General features: G+C 36.7%; 1 protein-coding gene across 4 annotated transcripts in view; it reads right to left on the reverse strand.

Moving 5' to 3' along the window:
* ATRN (attractin) overlaps positions 1 to 21597 on the reverse strand; it is a 121929-nt gene that overhangs the window by 65682 nt on the left and 34650 nt on the right. For all 4 annotated transcript variants that reach the window (XM_074346983.1, XM_010972801.3, XM_045508535.2 and 1 more), the window contains exons 3-11: positions 19027 to 19140; positions 16666 to 16794; positions 14719 to 14924; positions 13433 to 13601; positions 5531 to 5621; positions 4417 to 4660; positions 3499 to 3682; positions 2331 to 2485; positions 1117 to 1201 (exon numbers count right to left, since the gene is read on the reverse strand). In XM_074346983.1, coding sequence (XP_074203084.1) covers positions 1117 to 1201; positions 2331 to 2485; positions 3499 to 3682; positions 4417 to 4660; positions 5531 to 5621; positions 13433 to 13601; positions 14719 to 14924; positions 16666 to 16794; positions 19027 to 19140 — 1377 coding nt within the window. The remainder of the gene's footprint in view (positions 1 to 1116; positions 1202 to 2330; positions 2486 to 3498; positions 3683 to 4416; positions 4661 to 5530; positions 5622 to 13432; positions 13602 to 14718; positions 14925 to 16665; positions 16795 to 19026; positions 19141 to 21597) is intronic.

Raw genomic sequence — 21597 nt, forward strand, 5'->3', positions numbered from 1 at the left:
GATGGACCTAGAGATTATCATACTAAGTGAAGTTAAGTCAGAAAGGGAAAGACAAATACCATGTGATATCATTTACATGTGGAATCTAAAAAATTGATACAAAATGAACTTATTTATAAAACAGAAACAGACTCACAAACATAGAAAACAAGCTTATCATTACCAAAGGAGAGAAGAGCTGGGGAGAGGGATAAATTAAGAGTTTGGGATTAGCAGATACAAGCTACTCTATATAAAATAGGTAAACAACAAGGTCCTACTATATAGCACAGGCAACTATATTCAATATCTTATAATAATCTATAATGAAAAAGAATATGAAACCTACATCTCTCTGGTTATACATTCCTTTTATTAGAACAAGACAGTAAATTTGTCTAGCAAAAAAAAAAAAGTTACAGGTTTGGTAAGACCTAGAATTTTAAAAGGTGAAGTAGACAACAGAAGAAACAAAATGAGAAAAATTAATAACATGATTAGACTGCTTAACAAATGGAAAATCTGTAAAGCACACTTCAAGGTACAGGTTGAGTGGCCACTCTGGATCTCCCTCATATGACAGGTCTTTCTCCAGGAACAGATTTAGGAAGAGATGTGTCAGTCTGGGCCAGACATTTTTGAATGAGGCAATGAAATACAGTACAGTCCAAAGACTAGACTTGATCTATATGAAGTATCACAATCCTACCAACTCTCTTCCCATCCCTCATCTGAAGAGCCCTGTCTCCTTTTTTTTTTTTTTTTTCAAATCTTTCCTCACCACTCAGATAAAACTTCAAGAAACTTGACAACCTAAGCACCACAAACAATAGCAAAAAGCAGCAGGCGTAAGACAGTAACTACACACAACTTTGTTGTCCCACACACTCAGACGCCAAACACAGCTTACTCCCGTGTGCCAACAAAACCACATCAACAAACTTGGCATCAGAAGGAATTCAAATCCATATCAAATATTTTCAATATAAATTAGGAAATTCATACCTACACAATCCTGTGAAAAACTAATGGCATGAAGGAATCCTGTGAATAATGTGTAAGTCCAGTATCACTTCGTATTTTACTTCACTTTCATTTTAAACACAAGAGAAGAGGAGCAAGCACTTCTCCAATTACCTGTTATATAAGACTGCTGAATGGCCAAACCTGTTGACATCGTGGTGGAGATCAGGTCTGGGAAGCACTGACCATCGGTCACAAGCTAGGAGCAAGAAAAATACACTTCAGAAGAAACTGTCATGCATAATCAACAGGAGTTGGCATCTTCTTTGGGAAAGAAGACGGCAATAAACACAAATGTGTTTCTCAGTTTTCCTCAGTCACACCATTATTTCTGAAGTAAAACGCAGCAGCAACAGACTGGTGCGCACGGAAGAAAGGCAGGGGACTTCATGGCAATTTCAATTAGTGAATGCACCCAACACCCCCGTGACTCTGCACGTGGGCTTCCTTGCCTAAGAAGTTCTGCCTAACTTGGCCCAGACGACTTCCCAGTGTTCCTCAGGACCCCGCCTGGGTGGCTCCTCCTCAAGAAGGCCTTTCCTCACCATAACCCTTACCCACCATGAGTTAAGGGATGCTTACAGGTGCTCTCATACATTATTCTCAGAGCAAGAACACCCTGACATTAACTGCAATCATTCGGTCTGCTCAGTTCTCTGCCTCCCCCACCATGAGACCAAGGGCTGTAACTTACTCATTTTACTTCAGATTTCTCTCTGTATATAAGTAACTTTCTCATTGTACAATAAGTAAACATGTAAAATCTTTAAAACTTATAAGAATTTTGTGCCTATGAACTCAGTGGCTGGTACATAAGTGTCTGTTTAAAAAGAACATCTGATGATATTTATACAAAAGAATTTCTAATATTAGTTTTGCATGAACAAATATTGCCCTCTTCTGGTCAAGTATATTACCACACCAAATTTAAAAAAAATTCCCCTCAAGTACTACATCAAGAATGTGTGAAACTAGTTTCTAGGGAATGAGATAAAGCTACTTAAACGAACTTAGCACGATGCTGGTGGTCACAACTACATAACATTACTCTGTAAGGCTTTCACTTGTAACACAGGAGAGAGCCCACTCACCCCAACTCATCCTCAAAAATTAACATTCAACTAATTAAAAGGACGGACTTCAAAAATAATTTAATAAGTAATGTTTTTTAACAGAATACACCACCAGTCAAATTAACATAAAAATACCATTTGGACCTCTTTCAAATGGCTTGACCATTTCTGACTAGCAATATTTTCAGTTTCTTTTAAAATGCTGCTTATACACAAAAAAGATTCTTGAGGCTAAAATAGCTTCGGGAAACTTACCAATGTCATAAGCCATGAAATCTGAAGAGAAGCACTTGGCTCCATGGCTCATGGATGTGTCATTGTGTGTGTTTCCTCCAAACACCAGCATGGTTCCACTCACTATCACAGCTGTGTGCAAGTAACGGAAAAATCGGCTGTCCTTAAGAATGGTCCTTTTGGGTTTATTTAAAAAAAAAAAAAAAACACAAGGTTAGTTCTTTAGAATGTTTATCACCTATTTGCTAATATAAGCATAACCATTTTCTTAACTTAGATCCAAATGTGCAAATACTTCTAGATTTCTCACTGTATATAAGAAACTTTCTCAACAATAAGTAAACCTGTAAAATCTGAAAAATTTATGCAAATTTTGATAAAACAAATAAAAAGTCTTAAAAATGTTCATACCCTATGACCCTATAATTCTAGTTTCTGAGTAGAAATCATGTGACATACAGAAGGAAGCTTACATACAATGCTTTATTAATAAGATGAAAGCTAGAAATCAAAACTTCCAACTGTACAGGCTCATTATACCCTAACGATGGAGTATTACATAGCCACTAAAAACAACAGTTTTAATGACAATGTAAAATGGTATCCACAGCATGGTCTCATATATGTAAGGAAAGACAAAAAGAGAAATCATTGCTTTATAATTACATTATTTCATAACTCAAATTTGCTTTATGTTTATTAAAACTAGCCTATTTTATATAAACCAATATACAGCAGAGTGAGGAGAGCTCTGACTTTTAGGTACTGAAACTACCTCTGTTTGATGACTTCATGGAATGATGCCACTAACTGACCACAATGATAACACCCTGGTCACCAACAAAATGTTAAAAATGGATGTATTCTGCTTAATTACAATAGCGTGCATAAACACAGCTATGTAGAACAATTTATCCCTTAGGATTCTGAAAAGCTAAAATCTTACCATGGTACTAAGTGTATGCAAAATGAAAACCAGTCAAAAAAATACAAAGCATTTTCTAATCAACCTACTACAAATTTATAGATACTACTACTTTATTATCTTCTACGTATTTCACAATTTCTCTATTTACAATGCTAAAGAGAATTATCCGCTAGGCCTGAAAACAAAAATGTAGCACAGTATTTTTCCCAGTAATTGCCAGAATTCACACCTTAAAGTGAAAACTCAAGAAAAAGCACCCACCACATCTGGGTGTCCACATCGTATCTGTAGAGATCATCTGCAAGCCGGTATTTGTTGGCGCTGAAAGCCTTGTAGCCTCCATGAACATACAGGGCCCGCGTCTTCTGGTCATAGACACTGCTATGGCCATAGCCCCCTTGGACAAGGGCACCCTGGGTTTGTAATATACTCCATGTGTTCTTATCTGGAAAAGGCAAACAGTTAAAGGCAAACATCGCACACTCCTCCTCTTGAATACTTAAAATTACCAATTAGCTCAGGAAAAAGAGAAGAGATTTCAGGAGACTTGATACATGTAACTTTCTTTAATTTTTTTATTTTCGAAGGAAGGCCACCTAAAATTTATAACAAAACCAGGTGACCAAAAACTTCAATCTTTCAAATGTCATGATATGCCATGTAGGAAAAGAATTACATTAAATTTAAAAGACTCAGACCCTCCCTCAAATGAACACTAAATTCCCCATGACCTTTATGGACTAATACACAGATGTACTTTATAGGCCTACATTCTCAAAGTATCATCTACATCCACAAGAACAAATACAGTAAAATTTAACCAAAGGTAAGATTATATATCAAGGGGAAATTACACTGCATTAAACCAATCTCTAAAGGGCTATCCAAATATTTTTTTCTTCAGAGTATTTGTTTTTTAAAGCCTTTTTATTTATTTATTTTCAACATCCAAAGCTTTTAGTACTGTCTTTGCCTCCTTACCAAACTGACAGTAAGAAATCCGTACTACATAGCAGCACTAATAATCTAAATTTCACTGGCAACTCATCAATGTTAACTGTATTTCAAGATGAAGTACTGGGTCAATGTTGGGTTGAATACTGTTAAACTTAGGTCATAATAATAAGGGTAAAGGTTTTAAATCCAACATTCAGAAGATTCACTGAAAAAAATACCTACCCAAGTCATATTCCTGCACACTGCTTATATATCCATAGAGAGGGCAGTGACCAAAGATAACCAGCATGACCACTTGGCCAGTTTTCAAAGTGACAATGTGTGCCGAGTGCCCGACCACTGCATATTGCTCCTTTGCTTTAGGGGCCAACAAGACCCATGATTCATTATGAATATGAAACACTCTCAACTCATTGGTCACATTCCCTGTTGAATCAATTTTTCCTCCATACATATAAATTTTATCCTAGAAAAAAAATGTAAACAAAATTCTAAAAAACATCAAAAGGATCGAAACTAAGAACAGAGAACAGTTCAAAACCTCAGTATTACTCTTAGCTTAAAAAGTGTTAGTGAAAAGCACCTTTCAGTAAATTACTAGAAGGATGGAGAAAGGAACAAAATAAAATAAATCATATCCTACGTCTCTAACACTTTACCACTTTTCTTGGACTTCGTCATGCAAGATTTTTTACCATATAAAATGACTTGGAAAAATAAAGTTGAAATAAACTACCAAATAAGGAAATGATAATAATTATTCAGTTACATTGTAATATGGCTATTCTTGGCTAAACTTGCTCATGAACATAAAAGGCTAATCTGTATTATATTAATTTTTAACCATTTAGTACCACAATCTATCCCAGTACAATGTGAATCCATTAAAATCTCTCAGGTTAAAGTATTTTCAATTTTAATTTCCACTTAGAACTTAGCCACTCATATACCTCCTAAATGAGAAAGTTTTCCAACCAAAATCAACACTGAAGTCAAAATCAGAGACAGAAGGTAGAATGGTGGTTGCCAGGGCCTGGGGAGGGGAGGGGGCGGGGAATTATTATTTAATGGATATAGAGTTGCAGTTTACAAGATTAAGAGATACACAGATGACTGGTGATTACAACTGCACATTATGAATGAATTTTTTATCACTGAAATGTACACTTAAAAATAGCTACTAACATGGTAAATTTGATGTTATGTGTATTTTACCACAATAAAAAAAAGATTAGGAAAAAAATCCAACACTGAATAGTTTTTCAACCACATAATATGGTAAAGAAACTGTGGAAGAGTTCAGTTTCTAGTTTAGTACAGAGTGGAGATATTTTACCTTGTATAATGCTAAAGAATGACCATATCTAACAACCACATTGTTCACAGAACGGTTCAGCGTAAGCCACTCTCTAGAAGCAAGGTCATACCTACAAAACAAACAGACCATATTTTACCCAAAGGACAAAACAGAACATCTTGAGCCTTTACTTGTGATCTAATCCAGTTTGGAGATGCTCACTAAACCTGTAATGGATATGGGGAGGTACCTGGGCAAACAAACTTAACACCTGGCCCCACTGGGCATGTAAGTACTTAGGAAGGGGATGCTGGGCTGTACAGCCCTGGGACGAAAAAGAAATAAAATCTACTGGAAGTTTCTAACACTTCCTCAAAACATCTTCTACACACTAAATCACTTGCAGGTTGCACTATACTCAAGGTATAACCACAACTTTTCTTCCCTTTAGTCATGCAAAATTTAAGACACGTACTAAAAAAGGAACGGTAACTCAGTTTTAAAAAATTCCTAGCCTTTCCTTTTCTTTATCTAATTGATTTTAAAAAGTAATATTAAAAAAAAACCCCTAGAATATCATTATGATATTTCAATTATACTATGAATGCATTTAAAGACCATTAAAATATAAAAAATGCCCCAAAGAAAATCATTTATAGTCTACATTGCAGCATTAATCACATTCAGTATCTTAGAATATTCACTTTGTTTTTGAGGAACATACTCTACTGTTTTCATTAAAATTATACATACTCATTATGAAAAATGTAACCAATGCAAAAAAATAAAGAGCTAAAAACTTAAAAATGACCCACATTCTGCCACCTAGAAATGAATATCATTAACAACAAATAAACATCATTCCAGACATTTTTCTATGCATACATACAGATAGAAGAAAAGATTGATAATATATATATTTATACAAAGGAGATCATAATGTAGATGATACATTTAACTAAGTGTAATTTTAATTTTTATATAATTTAACAGAAAAAAGAAACCAAAGGGAAATCAATGCTATTATTATACTTTAAGTGTTCGTATTTTTATGTTTCCCTGAATACTTTTTAAAATTATTAAAAACATTATTATATGTAAACAAGATATAAAAGTTTTATCACAACATAATAGCAAAAAAGAGAAACCCATAATAGTCCATCAACAGAAAATGGATTAATAAATTATCCAGTGTATCTGTATAATATTTATACAAAATGAAAAATAAATACACTAAAGCAATATATTAATATAAATCTCAAAACAATGTTAAGCTAAAAAAGCCAACTGCAGAATATTGTTTCTATAAAGATTAAAACTAGAAAATTCATGAATTCTAAATGTTTATATATATTAAAAAGTGTACAAAACATTGTAAACTGACTATATCTCAATAAAAATATATAAATAAATTTAAAAATGTAAAGATATACATGTGAACCAATAACACAACATCAAGATACTGATTATTTCTGGGATTTTGGAGGGGTATGCAGGGGCCTTAATTATATTAGCAATGTTCTATATCTCCTAACCTGGATGATGAATGCACCAGCATTCATTATTTTTCTCTAAACCTTTCCTTTCGTCTTAAATATTTTATACATGATCTGAAGCAAATATAACAAAATGGTAACATAAATCAGTACCAGCTATTGTTTTATATATTTTTGAAGTCTACATTTTTAATACATGAAAAAACTGTTTAGAGATTAAATTCACTTTAATTTTAAAATTATATATAATTTAATTTTGGACACACAGACTCCACTAACTTCCTGCTTTGAATGTGAAAACCTTAGCACCCACAGTCCTCTCATTTCTCCTCCCAATTTTTGTTATATAATTTTTACACTGTCCAGGTTCACAGCATTCACATTCTCTCCTGTACCTATAATCCCATAGTTACTTACTACTGATCCATATTTTAGTTGAATCAATCTCCTCACAGTTCTCTTACTACAACTTCTTGAGTCTTTTTAATTCTTAATTAGCTGGATTTCACTGTCAAGTGGTTTTTCCTAGTGGAGCTCATATGTGCTCCTTTCCTTAAATTCTTTTAAGAATATCTGCTTGGTAGCTTTAGAGCTGAGTGACATCTTGGCTGGGCATACTATTCACGGGCCATCCTTTCTTTTCCACACAACTTTACTGATGCTGCTCCCTTGAATGTTGCTGGTATCAAATGCTGCTAATGGAGAGGTCTGAGGCCAGTCTGATTTTTTTCCATGTTTATGTGGTTTGCTTTTCTGCTTGGAAGCCTAAGAAATCTGTCATTCTCATTCTCTCCTCCCCCTCCCTCCCTGTTCCCTACCTCCCTCTTTCTCTAAATATATGTTTTATATATATCTTTCTCTATTTTTTAAAGACACAATATTGTACTTTACTTCAGGTAGAAATAATTTAAATCCGTCCAAATGTTTTTACCAAATGGACTGCATACCACTGCGACTTTTGTGGTGCTTTGGCTATGGAAAGTTTTCCCTGAGAAGAACTAGCATGCCTTCTGAAAACACATATAAACCTTCTGCTCACATCAGAAACCTGTTTCTTTAAGCTTGAAAGAGAGGGAGCAAAGAAACAAGTCTACATGTGATCCAATCCATATCTCTTTCAAGTGACATGGAAGGTGCTCAATATGTATCTTAATGTATTTTAATTCTTCCTTAGTCAACGACATGTCAGCCCAAGAACTGGTCAGAGACACTAAGGTGCTGGCAAGTCCTCATAACCTGGCTAAGGTGAACTGCCAAAAGACACGTACATAACAGGCTGTCACTCCCTTCACAACACAGAGAAGCAAACACAAGGCAAGAACAAAGCTGATGCAATAAAAGGTAAGAAAGGCCAAGTACCAAATAAATGCTCCCTCTTCTGGGAGCTGAGTTCAAGATGATGGAATACTGAACTAGTTCTAAGACCTGGACATGCAGACAAGCAAAGAAAAACTTCAAGAATTCAGAAATAGGTGTCTCTCATAGAGATGCAGCCACGTCTTTCCTCCTCCTTGATGGCTGCTAACACAATGTCCATCATGATACAGGGCACACACTCTGCCACGCATATTGGCCTGGTATTCCAATCAGTGTCCAGCCATCCAAAGACACACAGGAAAGGCTCTGTTAGAGACTGAACATGACTCCACACAGGAGAAGGCACAGAACTACCTGGGGCTTCCTACCCAATAATTTGTCCTAAAAGTTCAATAATGTGATCAAATCAGGTCTTATTATCGAGCAACTATAAACTTTTCCTGAAATGTCTTGTACTGTTTCAATCTACTTGTAGCAATTATCTATATACACTGATCTTCTGTCTTCCATGTGTCTTTGCTTTTCTCTTATTGACCTTTTCATCTGTATTCATTGGAATCATGTCTATTAAGCTGTCAGAAATTCGATTTTCATACTAGTTTTTGCTGTATGTAATTTATTCATATTTATTTACATGTGTAATTTCCCATTTCATCATATTGTTATTAATACCTTCTTCCCTTTCAGCTGGTTTTTCTGAATTCAAATTTTCATTAAACTGATCTATTGCAGAAAGCAGTTAGAAGCAATCTCCTGCTCCTTAACTTACTTTTCCTCTATGAATAGTTCTTAGCGGTCAGACCAGGTAGGACCATTAAATCAAATGGGAAGTCACTGATGCATTTTAAGAAGGTAGTAAATGATAAGGTGAGGTTTATATGCTGTGTTCTTTTGTACTCTCTAGTTTTTCACCAGATACCTGCATTTGCTACAATGTCACTTCTTTCATCTTGCTGTGGTTAGACATTGCTTTCCAGATATATTCGCAAAATGTGGGTGATTTTTTAGCTCTTTTTCCACCGTATCTAAGACAAGTTTATCTTTCCATCCCAGCTTTAGTATGAGAGTTGGCATTTTACGTTCTATCCACTTCTCTGAAGTCTGGAGAAATGTTGGGGCTCAAAAGGGTTGTGTGTGCGCTCAGTCTATTAGAATAAAATATCCAGACTCTATTTGCCTCTGAGATTTTCTTTGTGTCCTATCCCAGGGTTCAAAATTTGGGATATACAAATTAAATAGAAGCCCTGACTTTTAGGCAGAGAGTCAATCACTTGATCAAATTCCCCCCTTTTCACCTGATCCTCTTCAGCAACTATTTCTCCTACTCTTTAGTGAAAAGGCTTTTATAAAACAACACAAAACCCATTCAGTTTGCTTTTTTCTAGATTTGGGGCTTTTAGGGAGAACTCTCAGAATTTCACCTGTATGGTTTCTGTGCCGTAGAGAAGGGGTCAGTCTTGCTGTTTCTGTGTCTGTTTTAATTTTAAGTTTACTGGATTAGGTGATGCTCCTTATCTTGTTGCTCAATTTCTTACTATTTCTTTTAACTTAAAAAAAACAAACAAAAAAACTCTTTTTTGCTCAAGGGAAATTCAATGATGAAGTTTCAATTGGAAATCTTAACCCAAGAGAACACCACCATTTGTTTTGCAAGAGAACCCTTGAGTGACATAAAATGGGAACTGCTTTTTAATGCAACTTAAAAGCTCTGGGTTAACAGGGTTGTAGAGAATATAAAAATGAGCACAATTCCTGAAATACGCTTATATAGAGTAGAGATGATGATAAAATTTGTAGTCTAAGTTTCAGAAATACTTCATCTAAAAAGGGTCATTATATTTACTTTTCATGAGTTAGTAAAAAATTTTGAAGCTTTATTAGTATTTACACAAAATATATAAAGCTATAAAAATCATGCTTTGATCAAGTCCAAGCAGAAAAAAAAGTTACAATTTAAAAAACAAATGTGGCTCATGAGGTATACCAGTCAAATAAAAGCAATCGGTGACATTAATATTTCTAAGAACAAATGTTTGTGAAGGAAACAGACAATTCAGTTACTCTCTCACTCATTTGATAAATACTTATTTGAGCACATTCTGTGAGCTAAGCTGAAATGAGTGAGTAAACAAGGTCTCTAACCTTGGAGAACGTCATGGAAAAGGCAGAGAATGAGCATGCACAACAATGGGCACAGGCAGAATTAAAAATTATGAACACTGCTCTGAAGGAAATGAGGACTGTGAAAAAGGACAGGGAGAATCGTCTGTCCTGGATGATCAGGGAGGATCTCACTGTGGGACAGTCAACCGATGTGATATGTAGAGGGTGAGAAAAAAACAGCCCTGAGGTACAACGGCAGGAACAGTCTAGAGGGAGGGCACAGCAAGACTAAGGACACCGACGGTGAGGATTAGGTAAAGAAAGAAGGCTGCTGGGGCGAGAGGAGGACAGGTAAGAGTCTGGGAGGTCAGCAGCAGGCAGAACAGGTAGGACCATTAAGTCCAGCAGGAAGTCACTGATGCGTTTTAAGAAGGTAGTAAATGATAAAATGTATACCTTAAAAAAATCATCCCAGTTGACACTTAGAAAATGGATTAAGAGGAATGAATGGAAAAAGACTTGATAGGAACCTACTGTTGAAGTCTAGAGGAGAGATATTGGCAGGTTGGTCTTAGAGAGAAAAGAGTGAATCTGACATGTATTTGGTGACAGGGTTGATGGGCTTGATATGAAATTATGTTATGAGAGACAAAGTAGAGGAAGTATCAAAATGACCCCCAGATTTCTTGCTTCAAGGGAGGAAAATGCCAGGTACAAGGGTAAAAATCACATAAATGGTACAATAAATGACTCTCATCATATCTAGCGTGACAGTTGGAAGGGTCACTTTCACACCTTTAATTTTACCTTTACTTCTCAGGGCAGGAGCACTAGAAGTAGTGAGAAGTGGTTTAATTGGGGATAGATTTTAAAGGCAGAGCTAACAAGATCTGCTGACATATTGTGACAGACAGACATCATGGTGGTCCCAATGACCCCTGCCTCCTGGTGTTCCTACCTATGTATATAATAGCCTCCCTTCAAGTGTGAGCAGGATCTATGACTTGCTTCTAACCAAGAGAATGCTATCTTTACCACCAAAGATGATAAGATGTCATGGAAATTCTATCCTGATGGCAGATTCAGTCCAGATTCTCTTCTTCTGACCTGCCAGCCACACTGGGGAAGCTGTAGTGATAAGGAACAGGTGGCCTCCAGGTGACAGCCAACACAAAGTCAGCGCCCTCAGTCCTACAACCACCAGGAAATGGATTCTGCCAACAACCTGAGCTTGGAGTGGATTCCTCCCCAGGTAACTCTCTAAATGAGAACAAAGGTCAGGTGACACCTAGCAAGACTGCCTTTTTCTTCAAAGTTTTCTCATGTTTGATTTATTTATAATGTCCAGAGTTTTTAACTTCATTTATCGCACAAAGGATAGAGGAAAATGACCTTCATTTCTTTATGATTTTTAAAAATCTCCTTTTTCATACTCTATTTTTAAAGGAGTATCTGTTTATTTACTCTGTGTGCCTTCTAGGTTTGTCTTCAATTATGAAGTTATTTTAAAATTCCTTCCTAACTTCTTTCATCTCATTTCTGAATTTTTCTAGTTCTGGTTACACTGTTCTTTCATGTCTTTTATCATTTTTTCCTTATTGTATTTTAGCTTATTTTGGAAGACTAAGTTATAATTTTTGTCAGTTTTGTGAAATTATTTTTCTGTTTTCATGCATTAAGGAATGTTATTCTACTTATTTTCTTCTTTTTTGTAATAACTTTCTATGAGATTTGACTTTGATATTTTTCTGTTGCTAAAGTTTAAGTAAAATTACTTTTTCCTGAGCTCTTTTATAGGAAAGGCTTGACTTAACACAGTTTTTCTAATTTCTCAGCTCTCTACTAGCTCCTCTTCTGCTGTTGTACTATAGTGCCCAAGTATCCGGCAGCTTGCTTGTTGAGATCTCCTGGCTCTGTTCCCCTCCCTCACTGATATCTAGAGTTTCTTTTGCTCTTCCTCTGCTGTCCCTGTCCTGTTCAATTTGAATTCTATTCCCAGCAGTTTCTCCTCAGTGTGGGACTTTCTCCTACAAAGAGACTGGCTGGTTCATTTTGAGATTTAATATGGCACAAACTGCTCTAGCCCCTTCAAATCCTACTACAGATGCCTTAAACTCACACCCCCAGCCCCCGACTATGTGCAAAATCTTCCCAGTCCCAGCTACTATTCTCAAAGCAGCTTGCCAAGCTTTTCAGCAGGTCTTTGGGTTTACTGTTGGTGGGCGCGCCACTCCCCTCTGCTTACTCCTACACAGATGCTGATATAGCACGAGTCCTGTATCTGTCAGTGGTTCAGCCCCACACATAAGTGTAGATGCCTTCTGAGCAAATTTTCTTATAGATGTTATCCATGTGTTTTTTATTTTGCTATCTTAGTTGTTCTGTGTGTTTTGCTGACTATATTTGGGGGATTCAGAAACTATACTACCACTGCCAATTTCCAAAATTCCTTAAAGAACAGATGCTGGGTTTTGACAACCTTCATTAACAGAAAATGTTTAAAAAAATTTCCAGGACACAAAATCAGTACAAGTAAGTGTTCATGAATTTCTCCCCAAAGTCAATCTCCATAGCTAATGCCACTGTGAAAACATTTCTCCCTTTAGGATGAGTGCTGTGGGACCAGCAAATAGAACTTGAACCCTGTAAAGTATCAGATGATGGCATAATTTCCACTAGCAAACTGTAAATTCAAACCATTTAACCTATAGAAATGTTACTTAAATTAAGAGGTTAAGGAATCCTCTACTTATATAGAATCTATTATATGTACCTAAAGCAAAATATGAGAGACAGTGTCTGGAGAAGAGGAACTATTCCTTATTATGACAATGAATTCTTCGTGGCTCCCAATTTCAAAAACTAAGACTACGTTCCAAAAGTCTGGAATACAACTACCAAAATACTAACAGAGATTTTCCTCAGGAACGGAATTACTGATTTCTTTTTCTTTTGCTATCTCTACTTTAAGTATTTCCAAAATGGAAAACTAGGCTTATTGAAAAAAATGTTTAAAACAACTTACGCTAGAACCATGTTGTAATCTGAGTGGTTGAACATATATCCTCCAACAACCCACATTATATTTCCATTGATCACAGCTTTGTGAGAGGCTCTGGGGAGCTTTTGGTTAGAAAATTCCTCTCGAGTCCAAAATGACTGGTTAGCTGGTACAGGAACTGAACATTCAGAACCTAATAAAACATAATAAATTAGCTTCACAAAATGCAGCTTTAAATTCACTGCATTTCAAGTTTTAATCATCTAAATATAACAAATATCTAAAGAATAGTTATAGTCTTTCTTTTAGCATCTAAATAGCAGGCAAATCCCTACCAAGCTAGTGACCAAGGGTACTCTCAAATAAAATTAAAAATCCCATACTTTCTAATGCTGACCTGACCATATCTAGGTTAGGATTTTTTGGTAATGAAATACTTGCTTAAGCAGCTCTCAGAGGAAAGAGAGGTCAAAGGAATTATTAATTCAAATGAAAAGCTTTAGGGCTAAAATGTAAAGACTAGTCCCGGGAGTATTACAAACTATCCATTTCCTGGAAAAACAAGAAAGTCCATTCTTAGGAGATCTGGCTTCTGCTCCAACACCTGCGCAGTGGTAGGTACTCAAATACTTCAATTATTTAACTCTTTAATATGAGCCAAACCAAACAAATTAAAGCATTGAAATAAGCACATTTCCTTTCAAAGTTAAGTGTTCTGAGAAAGAGGTAAATGTATAAAGAAAATGACTAAATCAGTAACAGCTATTATCACCCACCCCTTGAAAAATTCACTAAAGGGCTTCTTTAATAATCTGTATCTGCAGGTAATTCCATTAGCTGACTGTTTTAGAGTTCTACTGTATAATCCACCCCAGTTTTCTCTGAATTTACTGAAAGTTTCTGTGGCGAGACCAATACTGTCAGCTTTTATCATGTTGATCACCAGGTCACCCAAATCTAGGTGACAGTTGTGTTTCCTCAGGGGCACTCAATCCACAGTGGGTGATCAACGTGTTATCCCACCTCCCAGCTTGGTTCTCTGCTCTGTCTTCATATGGTTGAGACCAAGTTCTTCAAATTCATGAGTGAATTGCAAAGGATGTCAAACCCCTCCACAATTCTAAAGCGGTCCCAACCATACATCCATGAAATTCAAAGACTTGTAAGAAGCTAAATAAAGAGTTATGAAAACTTAAACATTTCCTGATATTTGATTAACACAAATGGTACAGATTCTAGAAATAAGGCCAGTCTACAATTTATTAAACTAGAAACAGTCTGTTAATTGAAAGAAAAAAAGACACTCCTACCCTGCCACTCTGAGAAGCAGGAGCATCCTCTGACATCACTCGAATTGCAGATGCCTCGATGAGGAAAACCACAGTTATTTACACAGTGAGGAATGTCACATGCTTCACCTTTCCAGTTTTCAGAACAGTCACATTGAACAGTGTTGCTGCTATTACTGATCTTACATTCTCCACGGCCTGAGCAATTATTCGGACACATGTCAAAACTATAAAAATAGTGGGGGGAAAATCAATCAACACAAAGCAACACTTCAATTAATTCAGCAGAACTTCTTCCTACACAAGTCTTAAGAAATCCCACTGTCTCTCCAGTTCATTCACAAGCATAATTGCAGTACTTACCATTCAGCCTAAATGGGGTCATTCAACACTGCAGAGCTAGGGCAAGTAATAAAATCAAATTAACCCTGTTGAATTCTCATAAGAAAAGCAAGTTAAAGAAATTACAAGGAGAGAACAGATTCTTGCAAAATGCTTAGCTTCATAAGGACAGGATGACTATCCTATTCCTGGTAGCCCACAAATGATGAGCACTATAAAACTGCCAAGTGCATGCTTGCAAGTCTGGAGAAGAAAAGGATAAAACAAATTGCCAACAGTATCCTCCCATCCTCATGGTATATATTCCTCTGGATAGTCTCTGAAAGTTTACAGAATTTGTTTAAGATTATTGCTCAGGTTGGTGTATTCTAATTTTTTTAGTAAGTTTATCTACCCATCTCAGATATAAGAAAAGGGAGGGCCAATTTAACTTACTATGGGAGTTTAGCCATAAAGTGTCTCACAATAATGTGACCTAATTATATTGACAGCACTTTGAAAAGATATAATTGAGATTTTAAAACGGGGGATAACAGGATTATCAAGATACTTTAATAAGAGTATAAAGAAAACTAAAAAGAAATATTGTAGCAAAGCATGTCAGAAAATCAGGAGTCAGTTCTGAAAACAAGCTAATTAACAGATGTTAATGAACATGCCTACATTCAAATATCAGTTCATGATATTATATACAAACATACATACATACATAAATAAATAAATAAAATGTTATATAAATAAAGATGTGATAAATAAAATGTTATAAGTATCTGTAAACAGTATTTTTATAATGTTATAATAAATGCATATGCCCACTTTTCAAGCCCAGGCTGCCACGTCACAAACCCTGAGTACCTAAAAAACAGAATCACTATACCAAGATAGCGACAGCTTTAAATAGGCTTGAGACAATACTGAGAGCCTGAGAAAAAGGGCAAGAAAAAGAATCCAATATAAAGATTACACATAGGGGTTACTACCTGTTCCAGGAGTTAAGAAACTTACTGTGTAAAAGGCCAGATAATGTCTATTTTAGGTTTGTGGACCACAGAAGTTCTTTATCAAAGACCCCTTGCTTATGGCACTTTATGAATTTAATTACTTATGAAATACACATTTCTTAGGAGGGAAAAAAAGGAAAAGACAGAAGTTAGCCTCTCTCCTACCACAACAAATTACAAAAGCTGCCCAGAGTCTATCAGTCTACACTTCCTTTGTACCTTCAGCTACGTTGTCATCAATGGGCCAACTACTGAGTACATGAAAACTACTAATATTTGTTAAATCATACTGAGCAAACCCCTGCAATGCTTTTATCCACTGGAGGGAAAATGCCCCTCTCTTCCGGGAGAAGCTCAACAGCAGCAAGACCTGGGTTGAAACTGCTTCCACCACTTTGACAATTTACTTTACCTTTTCCCACCAGTGTCCTCAATTATAAAAGAAGCAGGAAACCAGTGCCTGTACCTGAGTTTTTAAAAGAAAATTAGAAAATGCATGCAAACTGCTTAGCATAGTGCCTGGTGCACTGTAAACCCTCAATATAGGTTAGTCATTACTGTTGTTAAAACACAGTATACAGTCTTCTGGAAAAAAAATCACAAATATTAGAGTTAAATATCTTACTTGTAAGTGATATTAAATCCAGTCAAATTATAAGCAGCATCACTAAAAAAATGCAGCAGGGCATAACCTGATGTGGCAACGACTTCAGGGACAGTCTCGTTGCCGTCTCTCTCAGGGACAATGAGGCCACTGTAATGAAAACACATTTCTTATAAAGGGAAGCACCATCACAGACACATCACATGGTGGCAGACACAAATTCAACTGGAATTCTTCCTTATAAATTAAAAAACCACTTCTAAGAATAGGGGCAAATTCCCATGATAAACGCACAGGAACAGATCTGAATGTTTTGCTAGGCTCTCCTCTATTCTGGGTTGTATTTCGAATGAGATTGAAATCAATGACCCTATTCTTCTTTTTTTTAATAAACTTTTTATAATCCTCCTCTGAAAAAATGAGTAAACTTCCACAATCACAGAAAGTAACAAACTTTATGAGTAATAGATACCATATATGTATCACTGAAAGACATAAAAAGTAAAAATAGAAATAAAAGTTTGATATACAAACATCCATCACCCCAACACTATTAGTATTCTGATGTATTTTCTTTGTCTAACTGATACCATATTATGTCTTACAATATTTTACAAGTAATACACCATAAGCATTTCTATATCACTAAAAGCTCCCTCCAAACTTTTAGAACATCATTCAGAGCTCAGCTGACAGTAGTAACTTTGGGTGCCAGGAATGAGAAAGAATTACCAGATCAAAGGGTCTAAAAGATGGTCTTAATCCATATGCCAACTTGCTTTCTAGAAGAGACATGCTGACTTGAAATCCCACCAATAGAGAATGAAAGGGTCCATCCCACCTCTCCCTGCCAACAAGGGTTACCAGTTCTATTTTAGCTTTCCTAATTTAATGGGTGAATGATTTTTCAAACTGTGGTTTTAAGTTTCTTTTCTACTCCTGAGGTTAATCATTTTTCCCATGTTTACTTGCCTCTTTTGCTTTTCTTCATAAGCTCATGTCTTTTTACCCAATGACTGATTCACTACCACCATTTCATTCAATAAAAGCCTAAATCCTTACCAGGCCCTGCACACTGTTCCAGACACACAACCCCACCTAATGAAGAAACAGCTCATCTATTACAGATGGTCCTCGACTTATGATAGTTATACTTAGTTTTTCAATTGTACAGTGGCGCAAAAGTGACATGCATTCAGCAGAAACCATACTTATTTTGAATTTTGAGCCTTTCCCAGGCTAGTGACAGGCTGTAGGATACTCTCCTGGGATGCTGGGCAGCAGCAGAGAACTGCGGCTCCCAGTCGGTCACACACTCACAAGGGTAAACAATGCCCTTCTAACCACTCTGTACCCAGACAACCACTGTGTTTTTCACTTTCAGTACAGTACTCAACAAATTACATGAGATAGTCAACATTAATTATAAAATAGGCTTTATGTTAGATGATTTTTCCCAACCATAGGCTAATGTGTAGAATGAATGGCAGAATGGGTGAGGGAGAAAGGATGACGGGAGGGCTATCTGCACTAGATGACCTCGCTGCTGGAGAAAAGGGACCAGCTTCCCTGCTGTCAGAGAGACTCAGGCGTTTGCTTCTTTTCACTTCAAAAACTTGGAATCGTGACAGCTTTAGAATGTGCTGCTTTTCCCCAGTGTGAGAATAAAACAACTGGTTTATGACAAAAATAAACGTTTACAGAATAAATGAATACAAACACAGACTCAACCCAGTGTGCAAGGCAATGGAAAGCGTGTGGGTGAGAAAATGATGCAGCAGGCAGGCCGTTCAACTGTCACCCTGAGCCACCTCCCGCTTCCCCGTCCCCTGCCCCTGGGAAGCTAAATAAACGGAGGCTTAGCTTAGGCTGCAGCCAGTTGTTCAACTTGAGAAAATCAAGAACTGCTTGCCCTGGGGTTCTTCATAATCTTATATTTTAAACACTGAGTACCACTGTTTAGAACCACTTTTGAAAATTGCTGAACTAAACATATTGTCTTAATTCAACGTAACTGTCAGACTGCCCGTAACTGACTATGGGCTCTCTGAACACACCTGGGGCAGAACCTGACTTTGCCAACTACGCTATTTAAGTTTACTAGTAATCCTTGGTTTGACACATCTGTCTTCTTGCAAAATTATACACTCAAAGGCAGGCAGATGTGGAAGGTAAGCCAGATCCTTAAAAACAGGGGTAGGAGCCTGGGGATGGAGCTAGGACTAGCACACAAGTGACAGGACTCCAGAAAGAGTACTTTTTCCATGAAGTAAACGTACTAAGTGATAACAGAGGCGAATCTAGTAAGAATGCAGTCTAGGAGACACAACTGAATTCAGAAATCAAATGATGATTAACCAGTACTTATATGACTGAGCTTACCTAAAGGCAGCAACTAGGGGTGCATAAATTGAGTCCCCATCATAAACGTATAAATGGTCCCAACTACATTCTGTAGCAAAATGATTGAAACGAAGTCTCATTATTCTATTTGGCCTGAAAAGAAAAGAAAAAGTAAATTTTAATAATCATCACTATCAACATCTGAGGAAAACCAGACAGATTTTTAAAAAATTTACAGAGATAGAAGAAATCAATAGTACATAATCAGTATTCTTTCATTTGTCAAAGATTTCCTCGGTACCTACTATGTGCAAGAGACCACAAAACACAATGGTAAACCAGATAGACATGGTCTGTACAGCTTTGGGCCTTACAGTCTATACACTGGCCATTCTTTACCAAACCATTAGCCTTTCCACACTTCCTTCCTTATTCAACCTGAGATTCCATACTATGAAATACATACATCATTTCACAAACACACCTGCCAATCCTCTAAACTCACCTGCCCCTCTGCCTTTTCATGGAACTCCTTAGAAAAAGCCCTGGTCTAGAGGAAACCAGTTATCTGCTTTGACTTAGGCTGAATCCAAAGAAAACTAAGTCATACTGGAGAAAGTCACACCACTGGGTAGGCTGGTTCCAGGATTTGTCACTGCTCGCTGACTTCAAATGGCACTTCGATTCTGCCAGCAGTTCTACTACTAACTCTCGGTTACTATTTCAAACCTCCCAGTCCCATCTCCCTGCTTATGCTCAGCACCAAGACAAAAACTTCTCAAATCCCATTTTCCAAAATAGATACACCCACCTACTTTCTCCTTCCATCTGTCAAATATTTAACATTTCCCTCTCATCTGAAACTTCCACAACCACATTTAAATCTCTTTAAGCATCACATATTTTAAGAAAAACAACAAAACATAAAAAACTCTAAATCCCAACTCTCCTTCCAGTTATTACCCAACTCATCCATTTCTCCTCCGAATAGAGTGAGACTCCACTGAAGGCTTTGCTTTTTCTATTTCCTCATATCCCACCCACCCCTTCACTCTTTAACCTAGCTTTAGCCCAAACACTCCACTCAAAAAGCCCTTGGTAATATCAACACCATTTATATTCCTAACTATATGTCTCCAGCTATATGGACCTTTCACCTACCTCACACTTATCTGTCTAACTAACATCTCTAACCAAACAACTAAGTAAGTACATAAACAAGTTAACTCACATGGTGATGAGTACTGGAAAAAATTAAAGGAATGTGATGTACTATAACAACAGGAAGTGGGGAGATACCCCAGATAGCTTCGGAGGAGATCAGAATGATGAGAGAGAAGCCATATGAAAAGCCTGGGGAACAATGTTTCAGGCAGAGGAAACAACAGTCCTAAAGTCTTAGAGAGAAAGAAGTTGTTGTGCCCAAGCCACGTGAAGAAAATCAGCATGTCCGAAACACAGCAAACAGAAGGAACCACACAAGATAAGAAGTGAGAGGTGGGCAAAGGGCAAAGGTAAAAATCAGAGGCCAATTTCAAGGCTATCACAGTGGCCAGGAAAGAGAGGATGGTTGGTGGTTCTTACGATAACTACAGAGATGAAGATGAAAAGGATTGAGGAGATACTGCAGAGAAAAAACTGATAAAACTTAGAGACAGGTTGAATATGGGGATAAGGAAATGGAAGAACTGAAGTTTTTTGCTTAGGCTGAGATGGAGCAACCACTTGGGAGCACATGCAGAGCCACAGCGGAGCAGGACATCAGATCGGAGGGCAGTGGGAGGAAGGGAAAGGGCGGACAAACAGGAGGAAGCGAAAGGGCGGGCAAACACAGCCATAAAAACAGACAACATAATGCCATTTGCAGCAACATGGATGCTCCTGGAGAATGTCATTCTAAGTGAAGTAAGCCAGAAAGAGAAAGAAAAATACCATATGAGATCGCTCATATGTGGAATCTAAAAAAGAAAAACAAAAACAAACAAACAAACAAAAACAAAGCGTAAATAAAGGACAGAAATAGACTCACAGACAGAGAATACAGACTTGTGGTTACCAGGGGGGTGGAGGGTGGGAAGGGATAGACTGGGATTTCAAAACTGTAGAATAGACTACACTGTATAGCACAGGGAAATATACACAAAATGTTATGATAACTCACAGAGAAAAAAATGTGACAATGAGTGTGTATATGTCCATGAATAACTGAAAAATTGTGCTGAACACTGGAATTTGACACAACATTGTAAAATGATTATAAATCAATAAAAAATGTTAAAAAAAAAAACAAAAAAACAACACAGCATCAGTTCTCAAAGCACAGTCTGCATGGTGCAAGGTCCCTGAGGCCCCTCTGGGGGATCCAAGAGGTAAAAGTTATGGTTATTTAGACTGGATATTTGGATATTTAGCAGATATTGTCTTGAAAATGAACAAAGCAAGCCTGTCACTTCAAAGAAAACAACTGACAGTATTTATTGCCCAGGAAAATATAAGCTTTTAAGCAATAATTAGAGTTTTAGAAAATTTCTATCTGCCACCCAGACACAACTTCCCAATGCTTAAAACTTTCTCATGAGATTCATGGTGATTTTAACCAATGTGATGTTT

The sequence above is a fragment of the Camelus bactrianus genome, chromosome 19 (genome assembly GCF_048773025.1).
Source record: "Camelus bactrianus isolate YW-2024 breed Bactrian camel chromosome 19, ASM4877302v1, whole genome shotgun sequence".
Classification (NCBI taxonomy): Eukaryota; Metazoa; Chordata; class Mammalia; order Artiodactyla; family Camelidae; genus Camelus; species Camelus bactrianus.